Source organism: Theropithecus gelada, chromosome 14 (genome assembly GCF_003255815.1).
Source record: "Theropithecus gelada isolate Dixy chromosome 14, Tgel_1.0, whole genome shotgun sequence".
NCBI classification, from domain to species: domain Eukaryota; kingdom Metazoa; phylum Chordata; class Mammalia; order Primates; family Cercopithecidae; genus Theropithecus; species Theropithecus gelada.
In genome coordinates, this window is record NC_037682.1 from 58897871 (window position 1) to 58922093 (window position 24223).

The window sequence follows — 24223 nt, forward strand, 5'->3', positions numbered from 1 at the left end:
AAACCATCATTCTTAGCAAACTATCACAAGAACAGAAAACCAAACACCGCATGTTCTCACTCATAGGTGGGAACTGAACAATTAGATCACTTGGACTCGGGAAGGGGAACATCACACACCGGGGCCTCTTATGGGGAGGGTGTAGGGGGAGGGATTGTATTGGGAGTTATATCTGATGTAAATGACGAGTTGATGGGTTGTGACGAGTTGATGGGTGCAGCACACCAACATGACACAAGTATACATATGTAACAAACCTGCACGTTATGCACATGTACCCTAGAACTTAAAGTATAATAATAATAATAAATAAATAAATAAATAAATAAATAAAAGAAAAAAAGCGGGCAGGAAAACAAAAAAAAAAAAAAAGGATTAAGTTACATTCTTATTCAATTTGACATGTTTGTCATAATTGATTTGAAACTTCTCTGCAGAATTTCTTGTCAGTATGTCCAAGACATCCATCTCATGTTTTAAATACTCTGAAAGGATGTTTTCAGAATTCAAATCAGTGTCTGGCTCTGCGACTTTAGGAAGAATTGTGAACACATCACAGACCCTTTTTTCCAATATTGATTGAATTTCTCATGGAAGTCTTCCTCACTCAACTTTTTAGCCTTTACAATTAAAGCTAATTTTTGGCTCCTTTCCAATAATTTGTTTTATAATCTCCCTTTTTCTCATCCAGCCTTTCTTAAATTTTTAAAAAAACTAATAAGTTCAGTGGCTTTTCTTTTGCTGACTGAAAGAAGTTGCTTTTTAAGGATTATTAGCTTATTTTCAAAATTGAACTCATTTTTCAAAATTGAGCTTATATTTCATTCTCTCAGTCTTCATTAAAATGTGTTTCAAGTTCTTGCTTCATGGCTTCATGTTCTTCTGTAACTGGAGCCTCAAATGTGCTTGTTTCAAGTGTGTGAATTTTTCTATTCTGAATCTGGTTGATCAGCTGGTTCTGTAAGCCCAGCACACGATTCTTCAGCTCCCAGGTCCCGTGGTTATACATGGTTTCCAGTTTGCTCATGACCATGACTTCTTGGATGTTCCTGAAACCAAAAATAAAGTTCTCATGTACCAAATCTCTCCACACCTTTCAGGTGTGTGCTAGACTTCATTGTGGGTGTTCTCAATATTGATGGGCTTTTTAGTTGCCAAGGTGAGTTGCAATTTGATAGCCTGATTTTGGCATTTCCTTTTACATAGAATCAGTTGGAGAAATTTCTATCCAACTACAAATATGTCAAATTAAGAACAGGAACAATGAATATCATTCTTATTACTGCTATGCAATCTGGGAATATTTATAACTTCTCTCATCTTTGTCAATATACTTTTAAGGTTCTTGGACTTCAAAAACTGCTGCCTTGCCCAATGGAAATAATATAACTTCAAAAATAATCCTGAAATTCTGAATGCTTGCCTTATTGAGAAATTATTGCATCTATCTTAAATTTACAATGGATATCTCTGTGTTTTTAAATGGTATGGACACTTAAGAATATCAAATCAGAAGTGTATTTTTTACCTTTCTTCTTAAAATGCAAAGAACAAATAAATGACTCTTACTCTCTTAGTGCTTGTGTTTAATAAAGGACTTGAGTTTTAGAAACTTTAGTCAATGGAGGGATGTAGAAAAAGAGATAGCATCAGATGTTGCAAAAAAAAAAAAAGATGCTCACACACAGAAGTCACATGTTACCTTAGTGGGCTTCATTTTTCTCACTGTCAGGGCAGGAGCAGATGGGAATTTTGATAAAATAATCACTGAAACTGAGTGTTTCCTCTTTTTTCTGTAAAGCTCTGAGTTTATCGTGCTTTGGGGCCTAATCACTATTCACCCTATTTAATTAAGAAACTATGAAATGTTAATGCAATATAAAGGGCTATTATCCTCAGAGATGAAAGGCAAATAAGGGAGCTGATGTGCAGGCATCTCTGTCCATTAGAGATAAAAATGAGAGCTTTGGTTTAGATGGGCAGTTGCAGAGGCAACCATGGTTTCTTCTCTATGAGACCACATAGTGTCATGGGAAGAAAGCTAGACTTAGAGTTCTCCATCTGCTCCTTACTACCTATATGATCTTGGGTTTGCCATCTATCTCCTGAGATTATTTTTCTTTTTCCTATCTTGAAAATGGCCATTACTCAAACCATTTCTCATTAAGATGATCAACTGACAATTTTAGTTTTCCATTGCTGCATAACTAATTACCACAAACTTAGAGGTTTGAAATGGCACACATTTATTATTTTGTAGTTTCTGTAAGCCAGAAGTCTGGGCAAAGTACAACTATGTTCTCTACTTTAGGATGTCACCAGATTGTAATCTAGCGTTGACTGAGATCATGGTCTCATCAAGGATTTGACTGGAGCTCTGGTTTGAGTGTTTGTCTATTCTAAATTAATGTTGAAATTTAGTTCCTGTTATGGGGGTGTTAGAAGACGGAGGTTTTGGGAGGTGAGAGGGCCATGAGGGTTCTTCCCTCATAGATAGAATTAACACTGTTATAAAAGGGTGATTTCAGCCCTCTTTTGCCTCTTTGCTCCTCTGCCATATAAGTACATGGTGTTCCCAATGTAATCAAGATCCAGTTCCCATATGAACTGTGAACATATGGTGTTCACAAGAAAGCATAAACAGGCTCCCTTTTAATCAGCAGATTTAGAAACAAAAAACAAATACGAAAGTAAAACCTTAGAGCAGGAAGTTTTGCACTGCTCTAAGGATAAACTCAGTTTTCTGTCTCACATAAAGGGCCAAAGCCTGGGGTGAAGCTGTGTGTCGGCAGCCCCAGCCCCAGAAGAGGAACCTACTCTCCATGCACGTCTCTCTGGAGCAACCTGAAGACAGGAGCTTGGCCTCAGGACAGGTAGGTGAAGAACAGAGGAAACAGAGCAGACAGAGGTACAGCAACAGACCCAGAAACTAAAGTAGAAAAAGAAATTGATGTAAATAAACATAGGAAGCAGTCAGACACAAGGAGATTAAGACATGCTGGGAATACAAATGTGGATTTGGCATTGTCATTAATAGAGCACACTAATGTCCAATATGTGGCATTTAAGGGAAGAGAGTGAGCCAGATGGTAGGAAAAGAAAAAAGAGTGGTTCCAAAAAGCTACAAATCTGGGAGAAGGAGTATATAATTGAAACAGACAAAAAACATTTTGGTAACTTTTATTATCAAATAAAAACAAACAATATTTAGGTAAAGAGGGACTTTATTCAAAAGAATCATTACAACAAGAGGAAGGAGAGTATTGCAATAGGGAGAAGAATCCAACCATAAGAGCTATAAGCATCTCAAATACCAGAGAGAAAAAGATTTCCTTTTATGGTGAAGGATCAACAAAGCTGGAAAGATACCAGTATGGGGATAGGGAAATAACCATGAAATGTTTTACCCAAGGTCAGCTGATTCTTAGAAGAGTCATTAAGGAGGGTTGTATGCTGGATCAGAAGAAGGGTAGATCAAAACTCACGAGTTTGGAAGAGGAAGAGAAATCTAACTGATATTCGGTCAAGTTAATAATCACTTTGTTCCTACTGTCCAGTGAGGATAAACAGTTCAGCTAATCTTTTATAAAGCCGAGAATGAGAATTTAAAAAGTCTGTGTCTGGCCTATCATGAAAAAAAAAGAGACATAAGTCTCATCTAAGTCATATGGGGAAGAGTGGTTTTTTGCAATAATCCCTTTCTCAGAACACCAAAAAGTGGATGGATTTCCTTAACCATAACAGTTTTCCAGGAACAAAGGGCTCAAATAAAAAGGTTTCACATTGTTAATTTGACTCATTTGAATAATAGCAAGTATTGCAAACACAGAAAAGAGAGTTACTAACTGGACCTGGAAAATTAATGAAGCTTCACAAATAAAGAGAAACATGAATTGGGTCAGGAGTATAAAATCCTAGGGAGAGAAAGTAGGGAAGGGTTCATATAGTGAAATATGCAGAGTCAAGAAACACCTTGAGGTCCTTGAGGTGGAGGGAAGATGGCTGATGTGGCACTTAAGGGAAGAGAGTGAGCCAGACAGTAGGAAAAGGGAAAAGAGTGGTTATAAAAAGGAATTACAGAGGTTAATTGCTGCCAGATTATGAGGGGTCTTAAAGGCCAGGGTCACGTAGTTTTGATTGTATCTTAAAACAGTGTAAGATTTCAAAAGTTTGTAAACAAAGAAACAAATGATTTAAATATGATTTTCAGGATGGAATGTAGAGAATAGATCACAAGAGGAGTGAGAAAATAGATTCAAGGGCTACTCTTACAGAATAGGCAAATAGGGCTCACTAATGTCCAATATCTAATGGGTATTCAACAGGAAGCAAAATTATCAGGGAAGAACTAGGAGAACCAAGCTTCCACAACATAAAAGTTTCCTGCTTCACCAGTTCACCATCAAAACTAAGTGGATTTCCTTTATCAAAAATTTTCCTAGAAGAAGATGTGACCAAAAGCCTAGAGCCAGGAATTTAGAATGAGTTTTTAATTGAATAAACCATTCTACATAGTTAATCCAACAAGTCCAAAGAACAACTCCAAATCCAAAGGAATAGTAAGATATAGGGTAGGTGTCAGAGTCTGAGGCAAACCAAAATTTGGTAGAAACTAGAAAAAGCAAGAAGGGCCTAAAGCATTACATAGTTAACAGCAGAGAAAGTATCTCCTCAAAGAGGTACACTCTAACCACACAATCTAAAGTAGTCTTAAGTTACCTTTAATCCCATTACTTCCTTAATTCTTTCTTAGCACTTAAAAAAATCTGAAAATATTATCACTTATTCATACATTTACAAGTTCACGATCCTTCCTCTATTAATATGTGAACTCTGTAAGGGTAGGGATCTAATCTATTCATCAGTCAACCCACAGCACCTAGAACTTTTCTCAACACACTGAAAGCCCTCAACAAATATGTGTGAAGGCTGGGCATGGTGGCTCATGCCTGTAATTCCAGCACTTTGGGAGGCCAAGGTGGGTGGATCACCTGAGATCAGGAGTTTGAGACCAGCCTGGCCAACATGGCAAAACACCGTTTCCACTAAAACTACAAAAATTAGCTAGGTGTGGTGGCGGAACCTATAATCCCAGCTACTCGGGAGGCTGAGGCAGGAAAATCCCTTTAACTCAGGAGGCGGAGGTTGCAGTGAGCCAAGATCAAGATCATGCCACTTCGCTCCAGCCTGGACAAAAGAGTAAAACTCCGTCTCAAAAAAAAAAAAAAGTGTAAAACAAATTCTGGGATTTTTAGCTTATCTTTGATAAATCTCTAATTCATGTTACTTTGTGATCAATTTCACTTAAAGGAATTTTTCATGATGGATACAAGAAAGGAGAGGCCGTCAACAAAGACAAGTCCTTAGAATTAACAGGATGGAAATATTGTAGAGACATCTAACTTGGTAATTTGAATGTGAGCATCAGGCTTATAGAGAACTTTTAAAGAAAAAGATGTAGGTAGAAGTGAGACTAAACGACGAGAAGTAGATGGAATGAATTCATCAATTCATTTCATCAACAAACATTTATTGAGCCAGATATGCTGAATTGAAATACTTTTTTGAGAGATCTAGAAACAATGAAAATATAAAGAAAGTAAAAATTTATAGAACAGGCAGGAACCAGTTTGCATTTAAGTAGTATGGGAAGCCTTGAGCATGTTTTCTTGTCCAGAGTGAAGCAACCAAGAAAGTAAGATGCTCAAAATACCTTAGACTCAAGAGACAGAAAGCAAGACCCTAGGGGAGGTAAGTAGGAGCAGGATTTCGAGGACAGAGTTAGTTGGTATTGCACAGAGATTAAGGACACTTCTTCCTTGGAGATCAGAGAAAACAAAAACACAAGGATGGCTACTACAGTCTTAAATTTGAAGGTGAAACGTTTGAATGTGAGAAAGGCCTGACCAGATGGCTTCTCTAGAATTAGGAAGTGAGGCCATCAAAGGGGACAGAACCCTTAACATGCTCTGTTTGATATAAATCTTTTTGTCACCCTTAGCTTCTTCTCTAGGCTGCAGGTTTTAGGCTCAAAGACTCTCCCATGCATTTTCTTATTTCTCTCTCCAACCCTATTGTCTAGCAAAGTGCCTGGCACTAAGGAAGAGATAGATAATATGATTCAATATGAAACCATGAAGAGGTGATGGCTGATTGTGAGGACTGAAAGAAAGAGAGGTGTCTTTGGAGTCTGAAACGCTGGGAAGATGGGAGTATTATAAATTATTTTTGCCAGTTTTCTTTCTTTATGTGGAAGTGTACAGTGCTATTCTTTTGTATTTGACTTCTTTCTCACAACTTAATATTGTGAGATTAACCCATATTGTTGTGCAGAGCTGTGGTATTTGTTTTCATTGTTGTATAACATTCTATTGTATGAATATGCCAAACTTTATTTACCCACCTGGATGTGGATGGATATTTGGTTTATTTCCAGTTGTGACTTTTGTGAAAAGTGCTGCCATGAACATTCTCATAGATGTGTCTTGGTGCAAATGTGCACATATTGGCATTTATCTAGAGATAGAAATCTTGGATTATTTCTGCCACTTTATATGCTATGATTTCTTGATTGGATTCTTTTCCCTACCTTTGTTGTACTTATTAAAACCAATTCCATTTCATTGTAATCGCCTAAGGGAATCACCTTGCCACTACCTAGACAGAGCTGATTCATCAAGACAGGGGAATTGAAATAGAGAAAGAGTAATTCACACAGAGCCAGCTGTGTGGGAGACCGGAGTTTTATTATTACTCGAATCAGTCTCCCCAAGCATTCGGGGAGCAGGGTTTTTAAGGACAACTTGGCGCGTTGGGGGAGGCCAGTGAGCCAAGAGTGCTGACTGGTCAGGGACAAAATCATAGGGAGTTGAAGCTGTCTTCTTGCACTGAGTTGGTTCCTGGGTGGGGGTCCACAAGATCAGATGAGCCAGTTTATCAATCTGGGTGGTGCCAGCTGATCCATCAAGTACAGGATCTACAAAATCTCTCAAGCAATGATCTTAGGAGCAGTTTAGAGAGGCTCAGAATCTTTTTTTTTTTTTTTTTTTTTTTTTGAGATGGAGTCTGACTCTGTCGCCCAGGCTGGAGTACAGTGGCCGGATCTCAGCTCACTGCAAGCTCCGCCTCCCGGGTTTATGCCATTCTCCTGCCTCAGCCTCCGGAGTAGCTGGGACTACAGGCGCCCGCCACCTCGCCCGGCTAGTCTTTTTGTATTTTTTAGTAGAGACGGGGTTTCACCGTGTTCGCCAGGATGGTCTCGATCTCCTGACCTCGTGATCCGCCCATCTCGGCCTCCCAAAGTGCTGGGATTACAGGCTTGAGCCACCACGCCCCGCCCGAGGCTCAGAATCTTGTAGCCTCCAGCTGCATGACTCCTAAACCATAATTTCTAATCCTGTGGCTAATGTTAGTCCTACAATGGCAATTTAGTCCCCAGGCAAGAAGGAAGTCTGCCCTGGGAAAGGGCTGCCACGGTCTCTGTTTAAACTACAAACTAAGTTTCTCCCAAAGCTAGTTCAGCCCACACCCAGGAATGAACAAGGACAACTTGGAGGTTAGAAGCAAGATGGAGTTAGTTAAGTTAGATCTCTTTCACTGTCTCAGTCACAATTTTGCAAAGACGGCTTCATCATTATTCCATTAGTTGGGATATAATCACTCTTTTGTGTGAGTGTCATGACTGCACTCCATCATTATCTGAGACATTCAAAAATAATTTTCTATTAATTTTGCATAAATTCACTGTCACCACGACCACCACATACACTCTGTCCTCATCCACAAAACATTATCTTTCCTATATTGAACCAGCTAGAATTTTAATTAGAAACTGTTCCTAATTTTTACATTATACAACCACAAGTATTTTGCTAATAGTTTTACTTGTTCCTTTACTATTTTGATTGGTATATAATGTTAGGTTCTGGTCATATTATTTAGAATATGATATTACAAATTTATATTATAATCATATCCTAAAATATCATATTATAAAAGAATACTTCCCAGAACTGCAATATGACCTGATTCTTTGCATTGAAAGTGTACATCAAATGTTGAAAAGAATAATTATAATGATAAAATTATAATTTCATTATTTAAAAATTTTGTTTTTATAGCTTAGTAATAATTTATAATAATTTATAATTCTATCATTTTATTATATATTATTATAATTGTAATTATATTATTCCTTGTGTTCAACATTTGATATGTACTTTCAATAATTTTACAATATTTCAAGCATTATAATAATTATAAATTATTTTATTATTTATTAGTACTTTGATTTACTCTGTTCAACAGTTAATGTATACTTTCAATATCATCAGATCATACTGCAGCTCTGGGAAGTGTTCCTCTATTGTTTCTTTGATCATTTTTCTCCTCTATTCTTTCTAATCTCTCCTTCTCAAAATTATGTTAGAGTCAGTTAGCATTGGCAGCACTTCTGGACCTATGTTCCATGTCTCTTTAGAGCTCACCCTGTTTCCATTTCTTTATCCTTTGAGGTTAAATTCTGAAACAACCCTCAGTTGAACATTCTAGCATAGCAGTACAGTCTTCAGGTGTGTTCATGCAAACATTCAGTCAGAAAGAATACTTTAGTTGGAAACCAGGATGCAAAAACTCTCAAATGAGTTGTTTCTATATCCAGGCTATCCAAAATGGCAAAATTAATTTTTTACACTCCCACATTTTCTCCACTGAAAATGTCTCTAGGATAGTGTTTCTCTCTCTCTCTTTTTTTTTTTTTTTTTTTTTTTTTTTGGAGACAGAGTCTCACTCTGTTGCCCAGGCTAGAGTGCCATGGTGTGATCTCTGCTCACTGCAACCTCCGCCTCCTGGGTTCAAGTGATTCTCCTGCCTCAGCCTCCCAAGTTGCTGGGATTACAGGTGCCCACCACCACACCCAGCTAATTTTTGTATTTTTAGTAGAGACGGGGTTTCACCATGTTGGCCAGGCTGGTCTCGAACTCTGGACCTCAGGTGATCCACCCGCCTCAGTCTCTCAAAGTGCTGGGATTACAGACATGAGCCACCATGCCCAGCCAGGATAGTGTTTTTTCAAAATGGGATTGAATACTTAACATTTGGAAGCATGTATTAAATGAACTTTGGAGTGTTTTAGAAAATGATAGTTTCTGAACAATAACTAGGCTTCACATGTCAAAACTTCTGTGACTGGGACTGGGAATTTTTTTAATGTCCCCAGCTGATTTTGTTTAAATAAAGATTTGAGAACTGATTTGAAATATTAACTCATACTTCTTACTCTAAATTAGCTTAAAACCAAGCCTGTTTGATGCACCAATATGTCAGGTAAATCAGGCATAGAAGTCAAGACATTAAAAGCCTTCACACCTCCACTAGTTTGCTGCAGCATTTTCCTTTCCTTGAATGAATTCCTGCCTTCTCTGAATCTATATCCACAATAGACCAAAGCTGTATTATTGGATAGGAGGAAAAATTATTGTCCAAATTGTTGTCTAAATTTTTCCAGCATCCAAAAGTATGGATAAATAATCTACCTCTGGCACACAAGTCCTTCTTTGTGGGTAACAGTAGAGCTGACAACAACTAAGGTAGATTTTCCTCCTCCTCTTCCATCTTCCCATCACTCACATACCTACTTCTTTCTCATTTGCATGACCCTAGCACCTGTTCTGAGGCATACAAGGCTACAAAGAAGGACTTGTTACCTTTGGAGACTATTAGAACAAGTTCCTAATACAAAAGACTCAGATATGCACACCATTTTATAGGTGTATATTTTAGACAGTAAGTCCGTGAAATGAGAAAACATGATCTTGAAAAATATGTAATTCTGTTACTTGTTATTACATCCTTCCTGGAACCGAAAAAGTTGACTTTTCATGTAACTGCAAAGGATTTCCTCCCAGATACTCTGGACAAAGGAACGGATTCCTTCTTCATTCCCTAACTATAAAGATAATTACCTTCTGAAAAAAAAAAAAATACCAAAGTGTGTTCTGAAACTACCTACACCTAGTCAATGCTTTTGCATTAATCCTCAGTAAAGATCAATTTAGTAAGCTTCATAACTACCAGGGACTCAGTCTTTGGTGAGAACTAAATATATGAATTAATTTCCACATTGCTCTAGAGAAAGATATCTTTTTCTGGAGTTTTACTTGTTCCTTAACTAATTTGGTTGAAGGATATCTTTCTCTAGAGCAATGTGGAAATTAATTCATATATTTAGATATTAATTCATATATTAATTCATATATTTAGATATATTTAGTTCAAAGGTGAAATCTTTTTCTGTTTTGCCTGATGATCAAAAGTGATATCCTGGCTGCGCACGGTGGCTCATGCCTGTAATCTCAGTCCTTTGGGAGGCCAAGGTGGGTGGGTCACCTGAGGTCAGGAGTTCAAGACCAGCCTGGCCAACATGGTGAAACCCCATCTCTACTAAAAATACAAAAAATTAGCTGAGCATGGTTGTGTGTACCTGTAGTTCCAGCTACTTGAGAGGCTGAGGCAGGAGAATCGCTTGAACCCGGGAGACGGAGGTTGCAGTGAGCCAAGATCATGCCATTGCACTCCAGCCTTGGTGACAAGAGTGAAACTCCATCTCAAAAACAAAACGAAACAAAAAAAGTCGTGTCCTTTAGGATACAAACTGATGTTCCCAAGTTACTAATGGATCATATCAAATGTCTGCCAGCTCCCATCAGGGAAAGTCATCTTGAAAACTCCCTTCTGACCCATTTCACTCTTACACATTGCCTCGCAGAGCTTACTCATGCAGAGTGCAGAGTGAGGAGAGTCTGATGGTGTAGTGGGACCTACATTGACTCCCCACCTCCTAGAGCCACACAATGTTTGTCCAAATATGCACCAGATTGTCCAGTAGAGACAATTATCATTGAAACTTCTTCCCGCCTCCCTACATGTCCTGGTCTATCCTCTTGAAATGACAACTCTGAGAATTCTAGCTTAATAGAAACCTTAGAAGGAAAAAGCAACTACAGTTTGTATCCCATTTTTTGGTTCCCTCCTAACCTATTTGGTGGCCAATGGCTATAGGATTTCAAAGGCTAGAGAGTCCCTAGGTCACAACCTCCATCTCCTTGAGGAAAGAATGCCCCTTCTTGGTGAAAAGAACAAAACAAAACAAAATCCATGTTTCTGCTAAAAACATTAGCAGAAAAGAGACACAGCATCTCCTGTTACCTTCAGTCTACACCAAAATAATGATAGTCAGTCTCCACATTAAAGCAATTCCCACGCCCGATATTTCTTATTAACTCATAGTAGAAATACCAGAAGATGGGAAGATTCTTCTGAAAGTTACCCAACAGAATCAGATTCCCTGGCTGCAGCTGTGGTATGTAGCTTCCAGTTACAGTACAAAGGAAAAAGGCTTGGCCTTAATTCAGACCATGTGTCTTGATCATTACTTTCTTTTTCAATGTCACCTTTCGTATCTTCATCGTAACTTGACAGAGTAATACAAAAGATTGTATTCATGCTCCATCTAACCCAAAGCTCTCATTTTCCTTGTCCATTATGGGCAAAGCCACCTGAACAACAGCTCTTGTTTGCCTTTCACCTCTGAGGATAATAGCCCTTTATGTTGAATTATCATTTCATAGTTTCTCAATTAAATGAAGTGAATAGTAGTCATGCCCAGAAACAGAGTAAACTCAAAACTTTGTGGGAAAAAGAAGAGACATTCAATTTCAGTAACTTTTTCACCAAAATCCCCATCTGCTCCTTCCCTGACAGTGAGAAAAATAAAACCCACTAAGGCAACATGTGATAAGCATATTTTTGCAGTATCTGAGGCTATTTCTTCTTCTTTGTCTCTCCATTAACTTAAATTCTTAAAACTCTCAGGTGCTTTATTAAACACAAAAGCTAACAAAGTCCTTCATTTGTTCTTTTCATTTTAAGAAGAAATGTCATAATATACTTCTGATCTGATATTCTAATAGTACCCATACCATTTAAGAACAGAGTGATATCCATTCTAAATTTAATATAGATGTAATAAATGCTCAAGTAAGACAAGCACTCAGAATTTCAGGCTTATTTTTGAAGTTGTGTTATTTCCATTGGGCATGGCAACAATTTCTGAAGTCCAAGATAGTTTTTTGTTTGTTTGTTTGTTTGTTTGTTTTGAGACAGAGTCTCTCTCTGTAGCCCTGGCTGAAGTACAGTGGTGCAATCTCAGCTCACTGCAGCCTGCGCCTCCCGAGTTCAAGCAATTCTCCTGCCTCAGCCTCCCTAGTAGCTGGGATTACAGGCATGTGCCACCACACCCAGCTGATTTTTGTATTTTTAGTAGAGACAGGCTTTCACAATATTGGCCAGGTTGGTCTTGAACCCCTGACCTCAAGTGATCCACCCACCTCTGCCTCCCAAAGTACTGGGATTACAGGCATGAGCCACCAAGCCCAGCCAAGTCCAAGAGACTTTTAAGACTCCTTTGTTCAAATAAGTCTTCCAAGGAGATATGTATATTAAGAGAGACAAAAAGAAGTTAGCAGTTATAGACACATTCAGAGATTGCATAGTAGTAATAAGAATAATATTCATTGTTACTGCTCTTAATTTGACATATTTCTACTTCGACAGAAGTTTCTCTGTAAATACAAGGAAGTAAGGAAATCTTCTCCCTATATCTTCCTAAGATTCCATTCTGCTAGAGGTTTTTCATTGAGAAGACTCAACTTTTTGAGACACAACTCTGGTATTGTGTTATGAAAAAAAGAGCAGGCCTAGTTTACTAAGAGAAAAAGTAGAGAAAGAATTGAACAGAATTTTTCCTTAATGATAATGGAACATGTATTCATGTGATATTTTCTCTATATTTCCTATATAGCTCAGAAAGGAGTCCAGTTTTTAGCAGAACACAACAGGGTCCCTACAAAGAAAGCTTTTTCTGCAGCTGAGGATACACTAACTTTAGGAAAGATCAGAGAAATGCCTGACAGGAAGAGATTGGCAATCCTAGGTGTCACTGACTCTCCATCTGACTTCGCCTCTCTGCCCCACAGTTCCAAATGTCATTTTGTCCAAGCTGGAGATGGCTTCCTGGATCATTGGGCTCTTGTTTTCCTCCAGGAAAAGATTTATGTAGACAACTTCCTTTAGTTTATTCAGAATAAAGCTGGAATTTTCCCAAATCAACTAGAAAACAGGCAGTAAAGGAAAGAAACATGGAAGCCTAAAAATAGGAAAGTTTTCAGAACATCCATTATTAGGTCAGTTCTTAAAAGTGCTCAGTCATCACGAGTACTGTGTTCCATCTTCAGGACTCAAAACTGAAGAAGACATAATCTCTGTTTCTGGGGATTACAGTCAGTGAGCCAAGGGGAAACAGAGAAGACTATGAAGGATTACAATCAAGAGTGTGTGGTAAATGTTTTAACAACCAGCTCTTCAGAAAATAAAATTCCTGTTTTGTAGCATTTGCCTGTTTCTATTACATAAATATCCTTTCTATGTCTGCTTTCAAATGACCAACTCCAGTTTAAAATTGTGAGACATGCAAAGTAACACATCATTATATAATATACCCTCTCCCTCTTCTTTACACACACACACATATATGCAATGAAAAAAACATAGACTTGGATTCAGCAACATAGATTATAGTAAAATAATCAGAAAGTGATGGGTTTTGAGTTTTACTGCCCTTGTTTTTATATACTTTATTTAATTATAAATCTATATAATTTTTATTGAAGTGAAATTAACATAACATAAAATTAATCACTTTAAATTGTACAGTTCAGTGGAATTTAGAACATTCACAAGGTTGTGAAACAACCACCTTGATCATATTCCAAAATATTTTTATCACCTCAAAAGAAAACCTCATACTCACTAAGCAGTCACTCCCCAGTTCCACCTCACCTAGCCCTTGCCAACAACCAATCTTCCATTAGTCTCTATGGATTTATCTCTTTTGAGTATTTCATATACAGGGAGTCACATAATATTTGAACTTTTTGATCTGGCTTAAGCATAAGGTTTTCAAGTTTCATCTACTTAGCATTTCAAAGTTTATCACTTAGCATAAGGTTTTCAAGGTTTATCTACATTGTAGCAAATATCAATACTCCCTTCATTTTATGGTTGAATAGTATTCCATTGTCTGGATATACTACATTTTGTTTATCCATCATCATATGATAGACATTTGGGTTACTTCCAACCTTTTTTTTGGCTACTGTAAAAAAGACTACTGTGAACATTCATGTAGAAGCATTTGTTTGAATACCTATTTTCAATTAATTAGAGTATATAGTAGAATTGTTGGGCCACATGGTAACTAAAATTAAACTTTTTAAGGAACCAAAAGACTGTTTCCTATTACAGCAGCATCATTTAGCATTCCTACCAACAACATATGGAAGATTCACTTTCTGGACATCATGTCATCACTTGTTATTTTTCTTCATTATTATTATGATACTTATCCTAATAGGTGTGGAGTGGCATTTTAGTGTAATACAGATGTCCTTTTCCCATAACTAATAATATTAAGCATCTCTTGATGTGCTTACATTTTCCTTGAGGAACTTTCTATTCAAGTACCATGCCATTTTTATACTTGGGTTGCTTGCCTTTTTGTTGTTGAGTTATAAGGGTTCTTTATATTTTCTGGATATTAAATTTATCAGATATACAACTTGCAAATATTTTCTCCCATTCTTTGGATTGACTTTATATTTTCTTTTTCTCTTTTTTTACTGATTCATAAGAATTGTACATTTTGGGGTATACATGATAGTTTGATACATACATACAATGTGTATTGATCAAATTAGGAAAATTGAGATATCTATCACCATTAGCATTTATCTTTTATGTTGTGAACATTCCAATTCTTCTCTCTTAGCTATTTTAAAATATATAATACATTATTGTTAACTATTGTCACTCTACTGTACTACCAACATGAGATCTTATTCCCTCTTTCTAACTGTATTTTTTGTATCCATTAACCAATCCCTCATCATTCCCCTTACCACCTGTCCAATTCTTAAATCTAAGACCTAAAACTATGAAACTCCTAGAATAAAACACTGGGGAAACTCTTTAAGACATTTTTTATATTTGTATGCTTTTAGCCTCAATTTCATTTATTCTTGCTCTGATCTTTATTTCTTTCCTTCTACTATTTTTAGCTTTGGTTTATTCTTGCTTTTCTAGTTTCCTGAGGTGCATCATTAGGTTGTTTATTTGAAATCTTTCCATTTTTTTTTTTTATGTAGGCATTTACTGCTATAAACTTCCCTCTTAGTACTTCTTTTGCTGTAGCCCATTGATTTTAGTATGTTGTCTTTTCACTTTCCTTTATTTCAAGAAATTATTTAAATTCCTTCTTAATTTCTTCATTAGCCAATAGTTAGTCAGGAACACATAACTTCCATGTGTTTGTATAGTTTCCAAGGTGCCTCTTACTGATTTCCAGTTTTATTCACTGTGGTCAGAAAATACACTTAGTATGATCTTGATTTCTTTGAATTTGTTGAGATTGGTTTTGTGTCATTGCTTATGGTCTGTCCTAGAAAATATTCCACGTGCCAATGAGAGGAATATGTATTCTGTGGAAGTTTGGTGAAATGTTCTATAGATGTCATTTAGGTCTAATGTGTAGGTTAACTCTACTTTTTCTTTGTTGATTTTCTGTCTGGATGATCTGTCCATTACTGAGAGTACGGTGTTGAAGACCCCCACTATTATTATACTGCAGTCTATCTCTCTCTTTAGATCTATTAATGTTTGCTTTATATACTAAGGAGCTTCAGTGTTAGGTACATATAGGTTTATAATTGTATCTCTGATATAGTGTAAATGTTTGTCCCCTCCATATCTCATCTTGAAATGTGATCTCAAGTATTGGAGGTGGGCATAGTGAGGAATGTTTAGTTCATGGGAGAAGATCCTTTATGAATGTTTTGGTGTCCTCCTCAGTGTAATGAGTGAGTTCTCACTCTAGTAGTTTATGCAAGAGCTGGTTGTTTAAAAGAGCCTGGCATCTCACTCCTGCTCTCCCTCTCATTATGTGACATGCCTGCTCCCCCTTCAGATTCTACCATGATGGAAGCTTCCTGAGGCCTCACCAGAAGCAGATGGTGGCGATATGCTTCTTGTACAGTCTGCAAAACCATGAGCCCAAATAAACTTGTCTTCTTTATAAATTACTCAGCCTCAGGTATTTCTGTATACCAATGCAAAAAGGATTAATACAATTTTCTTGTTGAATTGACCATTTTATCATCATATAGTGACTTTCTTTGTCTTTTGTTATAGTCTTTCATTTGAAGTCTATTTTAGCTGATGTAAGTATAGCTACTCTTGACCTTTTCCTGTTTCCAGTTGTATGGAATATATTTTTCCCCTCCTTTACTATCAGTCTATGTGTGACTTTATAAGTGAAGTGAGTATATTGAAGCCAGCATATGGTTGGGTCTTGTTTATTTATAAATTCACCCAATCAATACCTATTAACTGGAGAACTGGGATTATTTACATTCAGTGTTAATTTTGATAAATAATTTTGATAAATTACTACTGCCATTGTGTTGCTTGTTTTCGTTTGTTTTGAGAGTCCTCTCTTTCTTTTTTACTTTCTTACTGTCTTCTTTTGTTGTTAGTAATTTTCTCTGGTGGTATGTTTTAATTTGTTGTTTTTTATTTTTAGTGAACTTATTATAGCCTGTTGTGCTGTGGTTAACATCAGGCTTACAGAAAATTTCTTTTTTTTTTTTTTTGAGACGGAGTCTCGCTCTGTCGCCCGGGCTGGAGTGCAGTGGCCGGATCTCAGCTCACTGCAAGCTCCGCCTCCCGGGTTTACACCATTCTCCTGCCTCAGCCTCCCAAGTAACTGGGACTACAGGCGCCCGCCATCTCGCCCGGCTAGTTTTTTGTATTTTTTAGTAGAGACGGGGTTTCACCGTGTTCGCCAGGATGGTCTCGATCTTCTGACCTCGTGATCCACCCGTCTCGGCCTCCCAAAGTGCTGGGATTGCAGGCTTGAGCCACCGCGCCCGGCCGAAAATTTCTTATAGATATAAAAAATTATTTTTAAAAGATGACAACTTAGACTACATATAAAAGAATATAAACAGGCCGGGTGCCGTGGCTCGCGCCTGTAATCCCAGCACTTTAGGAGGCCGAGGCAGGCGGATCACAAGGTCAGGAGTTGGAGACCATGGTGAAGCCCTGTCTCTATTAAAAATACAAAAAAAAAAATTAGCCAGGAGCGGTGGCGGGCGCCTGTGGTCCCAACTACTCAGGAGGCTGAGGCAGGAGAATGGCGTGAACCCGGAAGGCGGAGCTTGCAGTGAGTCGAGATTGAGCCACTGCACTCCAGCCTGGGCAACAGAGCGAGATTCTGTCTCAAAAAAACAGAATATAAACAAATCAAAAAATCCAACGAATTCTACATTTTAACTCCATGTCCCCATATTTTGACTTTTGCTTATCTCAATTTACATATTTTAATATCATCTATCTTTTACTAGGTTGCTATACCTGTATTTTTCCTCTGGTCTTTGATTCAGGATCTATAATTTTTGATAGATTTGGGCTTTTGTGCTTCATACTAGCATGTTAAGTGAATTGCACATTACAATTATAGTAATAGAGTATTCTTGGTTTATCCATTTACTTAATTTTCCCAGTGAATTTTATATCTTGAAAAGTTTATCTTTCCACATTAGTGTTTTTTCTTTCAGATTGAATAACTCCCTTAAGTATTACTTGCAAGAGAGGTCTGGTGGTGGTGAATTCTCCCAGATTTTGTTTGTCTAGGAAAGACTTCCTCTCTCCTTCATATTTAAAGGGTATTTTTGCTGGATTTAGAATTCCTGGGTAGCAGTTTTCTGTCTTTGAGCATTTGAAAATGTCACTCCATGCCCTCCTGACCTATACAGTATCCAGCAAGAACTCTGTTGCCAGATGAACTGGACCTTCTTCATATGTTATTTGCTTTTGCTTTTTTTTTCTGCTTTTACAATCCTTTCTTTGTCTTTGACTTCTTCAAAGTCATATATCTTCAGGTAGTCTTATTTGGATTGAACGTTTGATGTTCTCAGACCTTCCTGTACCAGAATATTTATATCTTTCTCAAGTTTCAGAAAGTTTTCTCTCTGTATATATATTTATACATATATATATATATATATTTTGAGGTAGGGTCTCACTCTGTCACCCAGGCTGCAGTACAATGGCATGATCATGCTCACTGCAACTTCCATCTCCCAGGCTCAAGAGATCCTCCCATCTCAGCTTCCCAAGTAACTGAGACCACAGGCACATACCACCACGCCCAGCTAATTCTTGAATCTTTCTGTAGAGACAGGGCCTTGCCGTGCTGCCCAGGCTGGCTTCAAACTCCTGGGCTCAAGCAATCTACGCACCTCGGCCTCCCAAATTGCTGGGATTACCAGGTGTGAGCCACCATGCCCATCCTGTTTCTGTTTTTTGGGTTTTTTAAATAAGCCTTCTACCGCTTACTCTCTTACCCTTGCTCAGCTCCCTCTTGAACAGCAACAATTTTTACATTTGGTCTCTTAAGGTAATTTTCTATATCTTGTGCCTAGGTGGTCTTTGTTCCTTTCATTATTTTTCCTCATCAGACTATCTACTTTCAAATAGCCAGTCTTTGAGCTCACTGATTCCTTCAACTGCTTAGTTCATTCTGGTGCTGAGAGCCTCTAAAGGGTTCTTTGCTGTAGCAAACGTATGTCTCAGTTCCAATATTTTTGTTTGGTTTTTTAAATTATTGTTTCAATCACTTTGTTACATTTTCTGACATGCTTCTGAACTGCTTTACCTTAGAGATAATTGAGTTTCTTTTGGGCAGAGAGTTCACAGATCACTATCTCATTAGATTCAATCATTGGATTTTTGCTTAGTCTTTCTGAGGAGGTAATGGCTCCCTGATTGTTGTTTCTTGTGGGCTTGTATCAATGTCTTTGCATTGAAGGAGAAGTTATTTATTCCAGTTTTCTCTCTTTGGCTTGTTCTGGTTTTTATTTAATATATTTATTTAGTAAATATTTACCACTAGATTGCTGCCTCCTTTTTAAGTCTAAGTGGTGCCTTAAGCCTAAGTTCACCTTGGCTCTGGTAAATGTTATAGCACTGCCTGTCCTGAATGGGGGAGGTCTCAAAAGGATTATCCCAGCAATGTGGGAAGGCTGGCCAATGGTTCATGCCCAGGGGACCTATGGAACATACCTCCTACAATGTTCTGCTGCTAAACAGCCACTCTGATTTGGCTTCTCCTTTGGCCAAGTTACAGAGCAGAATTGCCTAGGATGTGGATGATATTCTCACTTCCTCCCCTTGTCTTTGCTTGTACTCAGGGATATTTATCCCTTTAGGTAGTCATGGTGCTTCCTGTGGGTTAAGGCAAAGACAGGTCAACTTGCAGGGAACTCAAGAAAATGGGAAAGCTAACTGACCACCTCAATTTCACCTTTTCCAGTGTAGAAACTTTGAGTTGGGGGTCGGGAGAGATTTTCTATGTTCTTAGTACCAAAGAGAATAATGTGTAGGGTCATTACAGATGTGGAAATTTGATTCTCATACCATCTGCTTAGAGTTTTTCCACTTCTGTGTGATCCTGGGAACTGCCTCATCCTCATATTTGAGCTCTGGGTTATTGATGGTAAAATTTTCCATGCTATGTATTTACTTTTGGTTTTCTGAGTGGGAAGAGGAAAACCAGCTTGCCCCTATGCCATAATTTTGCACCTGTAAGTCTTTAATTTTTGTTTTAAATGTCCCTTTTCCATGATCATTCTTTAAGAATATTTCACTGTATATAAAATTTTTGTCTGACATTTTCTTTCAGTGAAATAAATATTCAATTCTACTCTCTTTTGGCTTCCACTATAGCTGTTGAGAAATCAGCTCTCTGTTAGGTTTTTAAAGGTAAACTCTTTTTCTAGTTGTATTTGTACTTTCTACATGTATTTGTTGTTTTGTTGTTGTTCTTGTTATTTTCTGCAGTTTTATTCTGATACATCTGAGTGTAAAGTTATTTTACTTTAATTTTTTGCTTAGTGTTTGCAAAGGTCTTAAACTTTGTCTTTAATTTATAATGGAAATTTTTCATTCATTATTGCTTCAGATTATTTACCTCTTCTGTCAGATATTTTTTACCAGGTAAATTACTTAAGCCTTTAAAAAATTGTCTTATGCGTGTCTCTACTTATTTCAGATGTCTTTCATTGGAAAGAATGGCTTGAGCTGCTGAGTTTACTATTAATTAAAGTGCAGATTTAAATTGTAGAGACACTGAGGAAGAAGAAATGCACAAGACAAAAATTACTGCAAGATGGTGTTTTACTCTATTTTGTGTTGCTATAGCAGAATACTTGAGACATGGTAACTAATAATAAACAAATTTATGGCTCAAAGTTCTGGAGGCTGGGAATTCCAAGGTCAAGGTGTCAGCATCTTGCAAGGACCTTCTTGCTCTGTCATCACATGGCAGAAGCACAAGAGGAAAAACGGGACAAAATTCAACCTTTCATGACAGCATTAACCCCACCTGTGATGGCATAGCCCTCATGGCCTAATCACCTCTCAATGCTAACCACCTCTCCTGCCTCTTAATACTATTACAATGGCAATTAAATTTCAACATAAGCTTTGGAGACAGCAAACATTCAAACCATGGAAGGTGGAATGGCTATTATAGCCATCCAATATACATGGTGAAGACAAAATCTAAGGGAGAGTTGATAGGGTGTCAAAAAGAAGTGAAATTAAATAGAGGTTTAAGAGGACAAATGGAAAAGATATTATGTACTAAATTCATGTTATGAAGAAGAAGGATGAACAAGATGCCCATTGGCATGCCATTCAGTAGGACAAGAATTACAGGATGAAGGGAAATTGAATAAAGTATGAAATTGAAACATGTAAAATCTCATCTCATCTGCTGGTCAAGGATATATACTGAAGGTAGTAAGGGGAAAAACATAACATTAATTAAACATTAAATACAAGAGAGCATTTGGGTCTACAGACACAGATGAAGGTGGCATCAACAGAGAGACAGCTACTAATGTAACAGAAGGATGATATTAACTAGGGAAAATTAAGAGTAAGAAGGGAGTGACAAGCATAAACCAGGTTAGTAGCACATTTAAAAGGGCAGGAAAGCAAATAAATATTATGAAATGCCCTAGGAAGAAGTGACACAGAGACAGGAAGGAAACCAGGCAACACAGATTTCACAGAAACTAGTAAAGAAAAGATGATCTGTTGGTACCGTCATTCTTAAAAAAAGAAAAAAAACAGCAAGCTACCAAACTCAAGCATATTTTCAAACTCCATCTCTCATCTTAATGTTTTGCGTGCAATTGATTCTATGTAAAAGGAAGTGTCAAAATAAGTCTAGTAAGTTGCAAACCACAAAGGCAATCCATATTGAGAATACCTAATGATGGCTTGCACACAAAAAAGGGTATTAAAAAAATTTTGTTAAAACAATTAAATGAGGAATGAGAAAGCCTTGTAGATGTGCATACTAGTATACTTACACTTTTGGCCATGTGGCTGACACTTCCTAAGGTCAGAACAGTCAGCTAACTGAGTGTCTGTTTTGTATGCAGCCATGGCCACAGGAGAACACACCCCTGATGAACCTCTGCTCAGAGGCAAAAGGAGCAAGATCTCTAAAAGATGCTGAGAGAAGTGGGCCTGGATGTTGAGTATTGGTTACCCAAGTTGCAGGAACACCTGGATGTGACCTGTGTCCAGACCTTACAACACCTAGAAAAAAACAACCTCCAGAAGCTGAAATCCCACACACAACATCCATGGGAGAAAAGAGCCTTGGAGAAGCTGTTTACCCTGTCACACCCAAAAAGTCTTTCAGCATTACAGGAGTCTCAGGTGGAGAGGGCAAAGAGAAAGCAGAAGCAGGCAGAATAGGCACTGCAGGAGCTGAGGGACTTGCTGACAGAAGGGAAGCAGACACAGGAAGAGGCAGTGAGGACAAGAGAAGCAGAGCTGAGACAAGCGATGGACATCCCTGAAGAGTACTGGCCTGAAGAGCCTCTAAGGGAAGTCATGGAAAGCCTGCAGAGACAACTCAACCTCATGGAGTGGACACTGTGCCACAGGCAAAATCTCCCAGATAGAGATGTGGTGAGATGGGCATCTGGAGGGCTGACCCTCCAGGGAATTTACAAAGCCAACCACCAAAGGGGCCTGACAAAGAAGAGAGAGGAGTTGCTCAGTGTCCCCAAAGAGTTCTTACTTTCGGATCCTCAGCAAGGAACACAAATGAAAACAAAAGAATTCACATCTCCTCAGGCTGAATTCATGTTTACCCAGACGGTAGAGAAGCTGGGCTTTAGTTTAACTACTTCAGCCAAGGACAGAAGTTGGGGGTTTAGTCTAGAAGCTGGTTTGGATCACAGCAAACATTCAGAATCCAAGGAAACCCAACAATCAAGTTCTAAGCATTCTTATTTCTGCTCAACCAAGTTCAGCTACATCCCCCTGGCCTCCTGCCACTTTCCCACTGATCAGCTGCAGTTATCCAAGCCTGCTCTCCAGGAATTGAAATGTATTGAAGACCTTCTGAGTCAGACAGCAAACCCAGACAGATTCTCCTTGCTGAGGCACAGGATTGTAAACTTCTTCCACAGGTTTGGCTCTCATGTTAACCAAGGCCCTCTGCACCTGGGAGGAATCTACTGGTGGAAGGCCATTTCAGAGGGTTATTGCAGGGAGCAGTTGGCAGAAGTGACGCAGTAGTCTGCAGAGGCCCTGGACATTTTCATAAGGGACAGCTACAGTGGCTTTGGAGTGAAAGTTGCTGCAGATGTGAATGTTTCAGACTCTCATTCGAAAACAGCCACTCAGACCAAAACTTCCCAAAATCTCCAAACCGAGGTCCAATTATCTGTGGCCTAAACAGGTGGCCCACCAGAAGCAGATGGCCTTGTCCAGTGGAAAGCTGGCCTCATGGCCAGCAATCAAACCTGGTGTGTCATTGACCACGGGCTTCAGTTGGTGCCAATTTGGGACATTAACCTCTCCAGCCACAGAAGCAATTTTAAGGATCCTCTTCAAGTGGCTAACTTCCTGAAAGACAGCTACACTGCTCTGACTAGCATCACTGCCGAGATCCAGCAAGGGGAAGAATTACTGAGTGCTGGGAAGGAGGCCAGGGTTTTTCTAGAGGATGTAAAATCTTGGGAGGTATCTGATCCTGAAGAGCAACTTATAAAACTGATAAATTTCATGAAAATGTTGAGTCAATAACTGAAAAGTTATGACACTTGGATCAATATATGTCTCACAGATTGGGATCTGCAGAATTTTCTACTAAACACTGTCAATTTTTGCAAAAACTCTTCCATTTATAAAACTAAACATATTAAATCTCATTTGTGCAGCCTTCTGGGTCCTCACATCTACAGAGTGACAAACTTTCCTAAGGCTTACTTCATCATGCAGTGGATCTTCCAGTCAGATTCAGAGCAAAAGTAGGTGAATATTTCCCAGTTTTCTCAATTAATTGAGATCTTAAAAGAAACCCAGAATGAACTCATGGAAGTAAATGTCAAATCGGAGTCCCCAGAAACAGTGGAGGAAGCTCAAAGAAAGTCCATTTATGAGGTCAGCTTGGCTCTCAGCTGCTTCTTGAATTATCTCCAAAAAGCAGAGCAGACAGACACAACTCTTGCTACTTTCCATTGCAGCTGCTGCAGGATATCGTGTGGTAAACAATACTTTTCAGAGTCTCTTGGGGTGTGATGAGTTAAGCTTCCTACTAGATGAAATGCAAACTGCCCAAAATAAATACCAGGAGCTTAAGAATATTTGCAGCTACAGGGCTCAGGCATTCCTAGTTCTCACAGGTCTGACAGCCACAGTTGGAGACACAGCTATTTCTTCAGAAGAGAAAACACAACGCATGTCATTAATGAGACATCACATGGGACAATCATTGTCCAAAGAAGTTGCACATGTCCTCACCAAACCTGGAGCAGATCACGATTGGGAAAACTAGAGAAAGAATTGAGATTGCTCATTAATGGGGATTATTTTTTTTGATTATTATTATTATTATACTTTAAGTTCTAGGGTACATGTGCATAACGTGCAGGTTTGTTACATATGTATACTTGTGCCATGTTGCTGTGCTGCACCCATCAACTCGTCAGCACCCATCAACTCGTCATTTACATCAGGT

The 24223-nt window shown here is 38.2% G+C and overlaps 1 protein-coding gene and 1 pseudogene across 1 annotated transcript; one reads left to right on the top strand and one right to left on the bottom strand.

The window, feature by feature from the left end:
- The window catches only part of LOC112605888, a 16466-nt pseudogene extending 13642 nt beyond the window's left edge, over nucleotides 1-2824 (bottom strand).
- Nucleotides 2785-24075, top strand: LOC112607327 (interferon-induced very large GTPase 1-like). Its single transcript, XM_025358448.1, has 2 exons — nucleotides 2785-2873; nucleotides 21627-24075. The coding sequence occupies exon 2, from the start codon at nucleotides 22039-22041 to the stop codon at nucleotides 22777-22779; it is 741 nt and encodes a 246-aa protein (XP_025214233.1). The 5' UTR covers nucleotides 2785-2873; nucleotides 21627-22038; the 3' UTR covers nucleotides 22780-24075.
- Nucleotides 24076-24223: the final 148 nt, after the last annotated feature.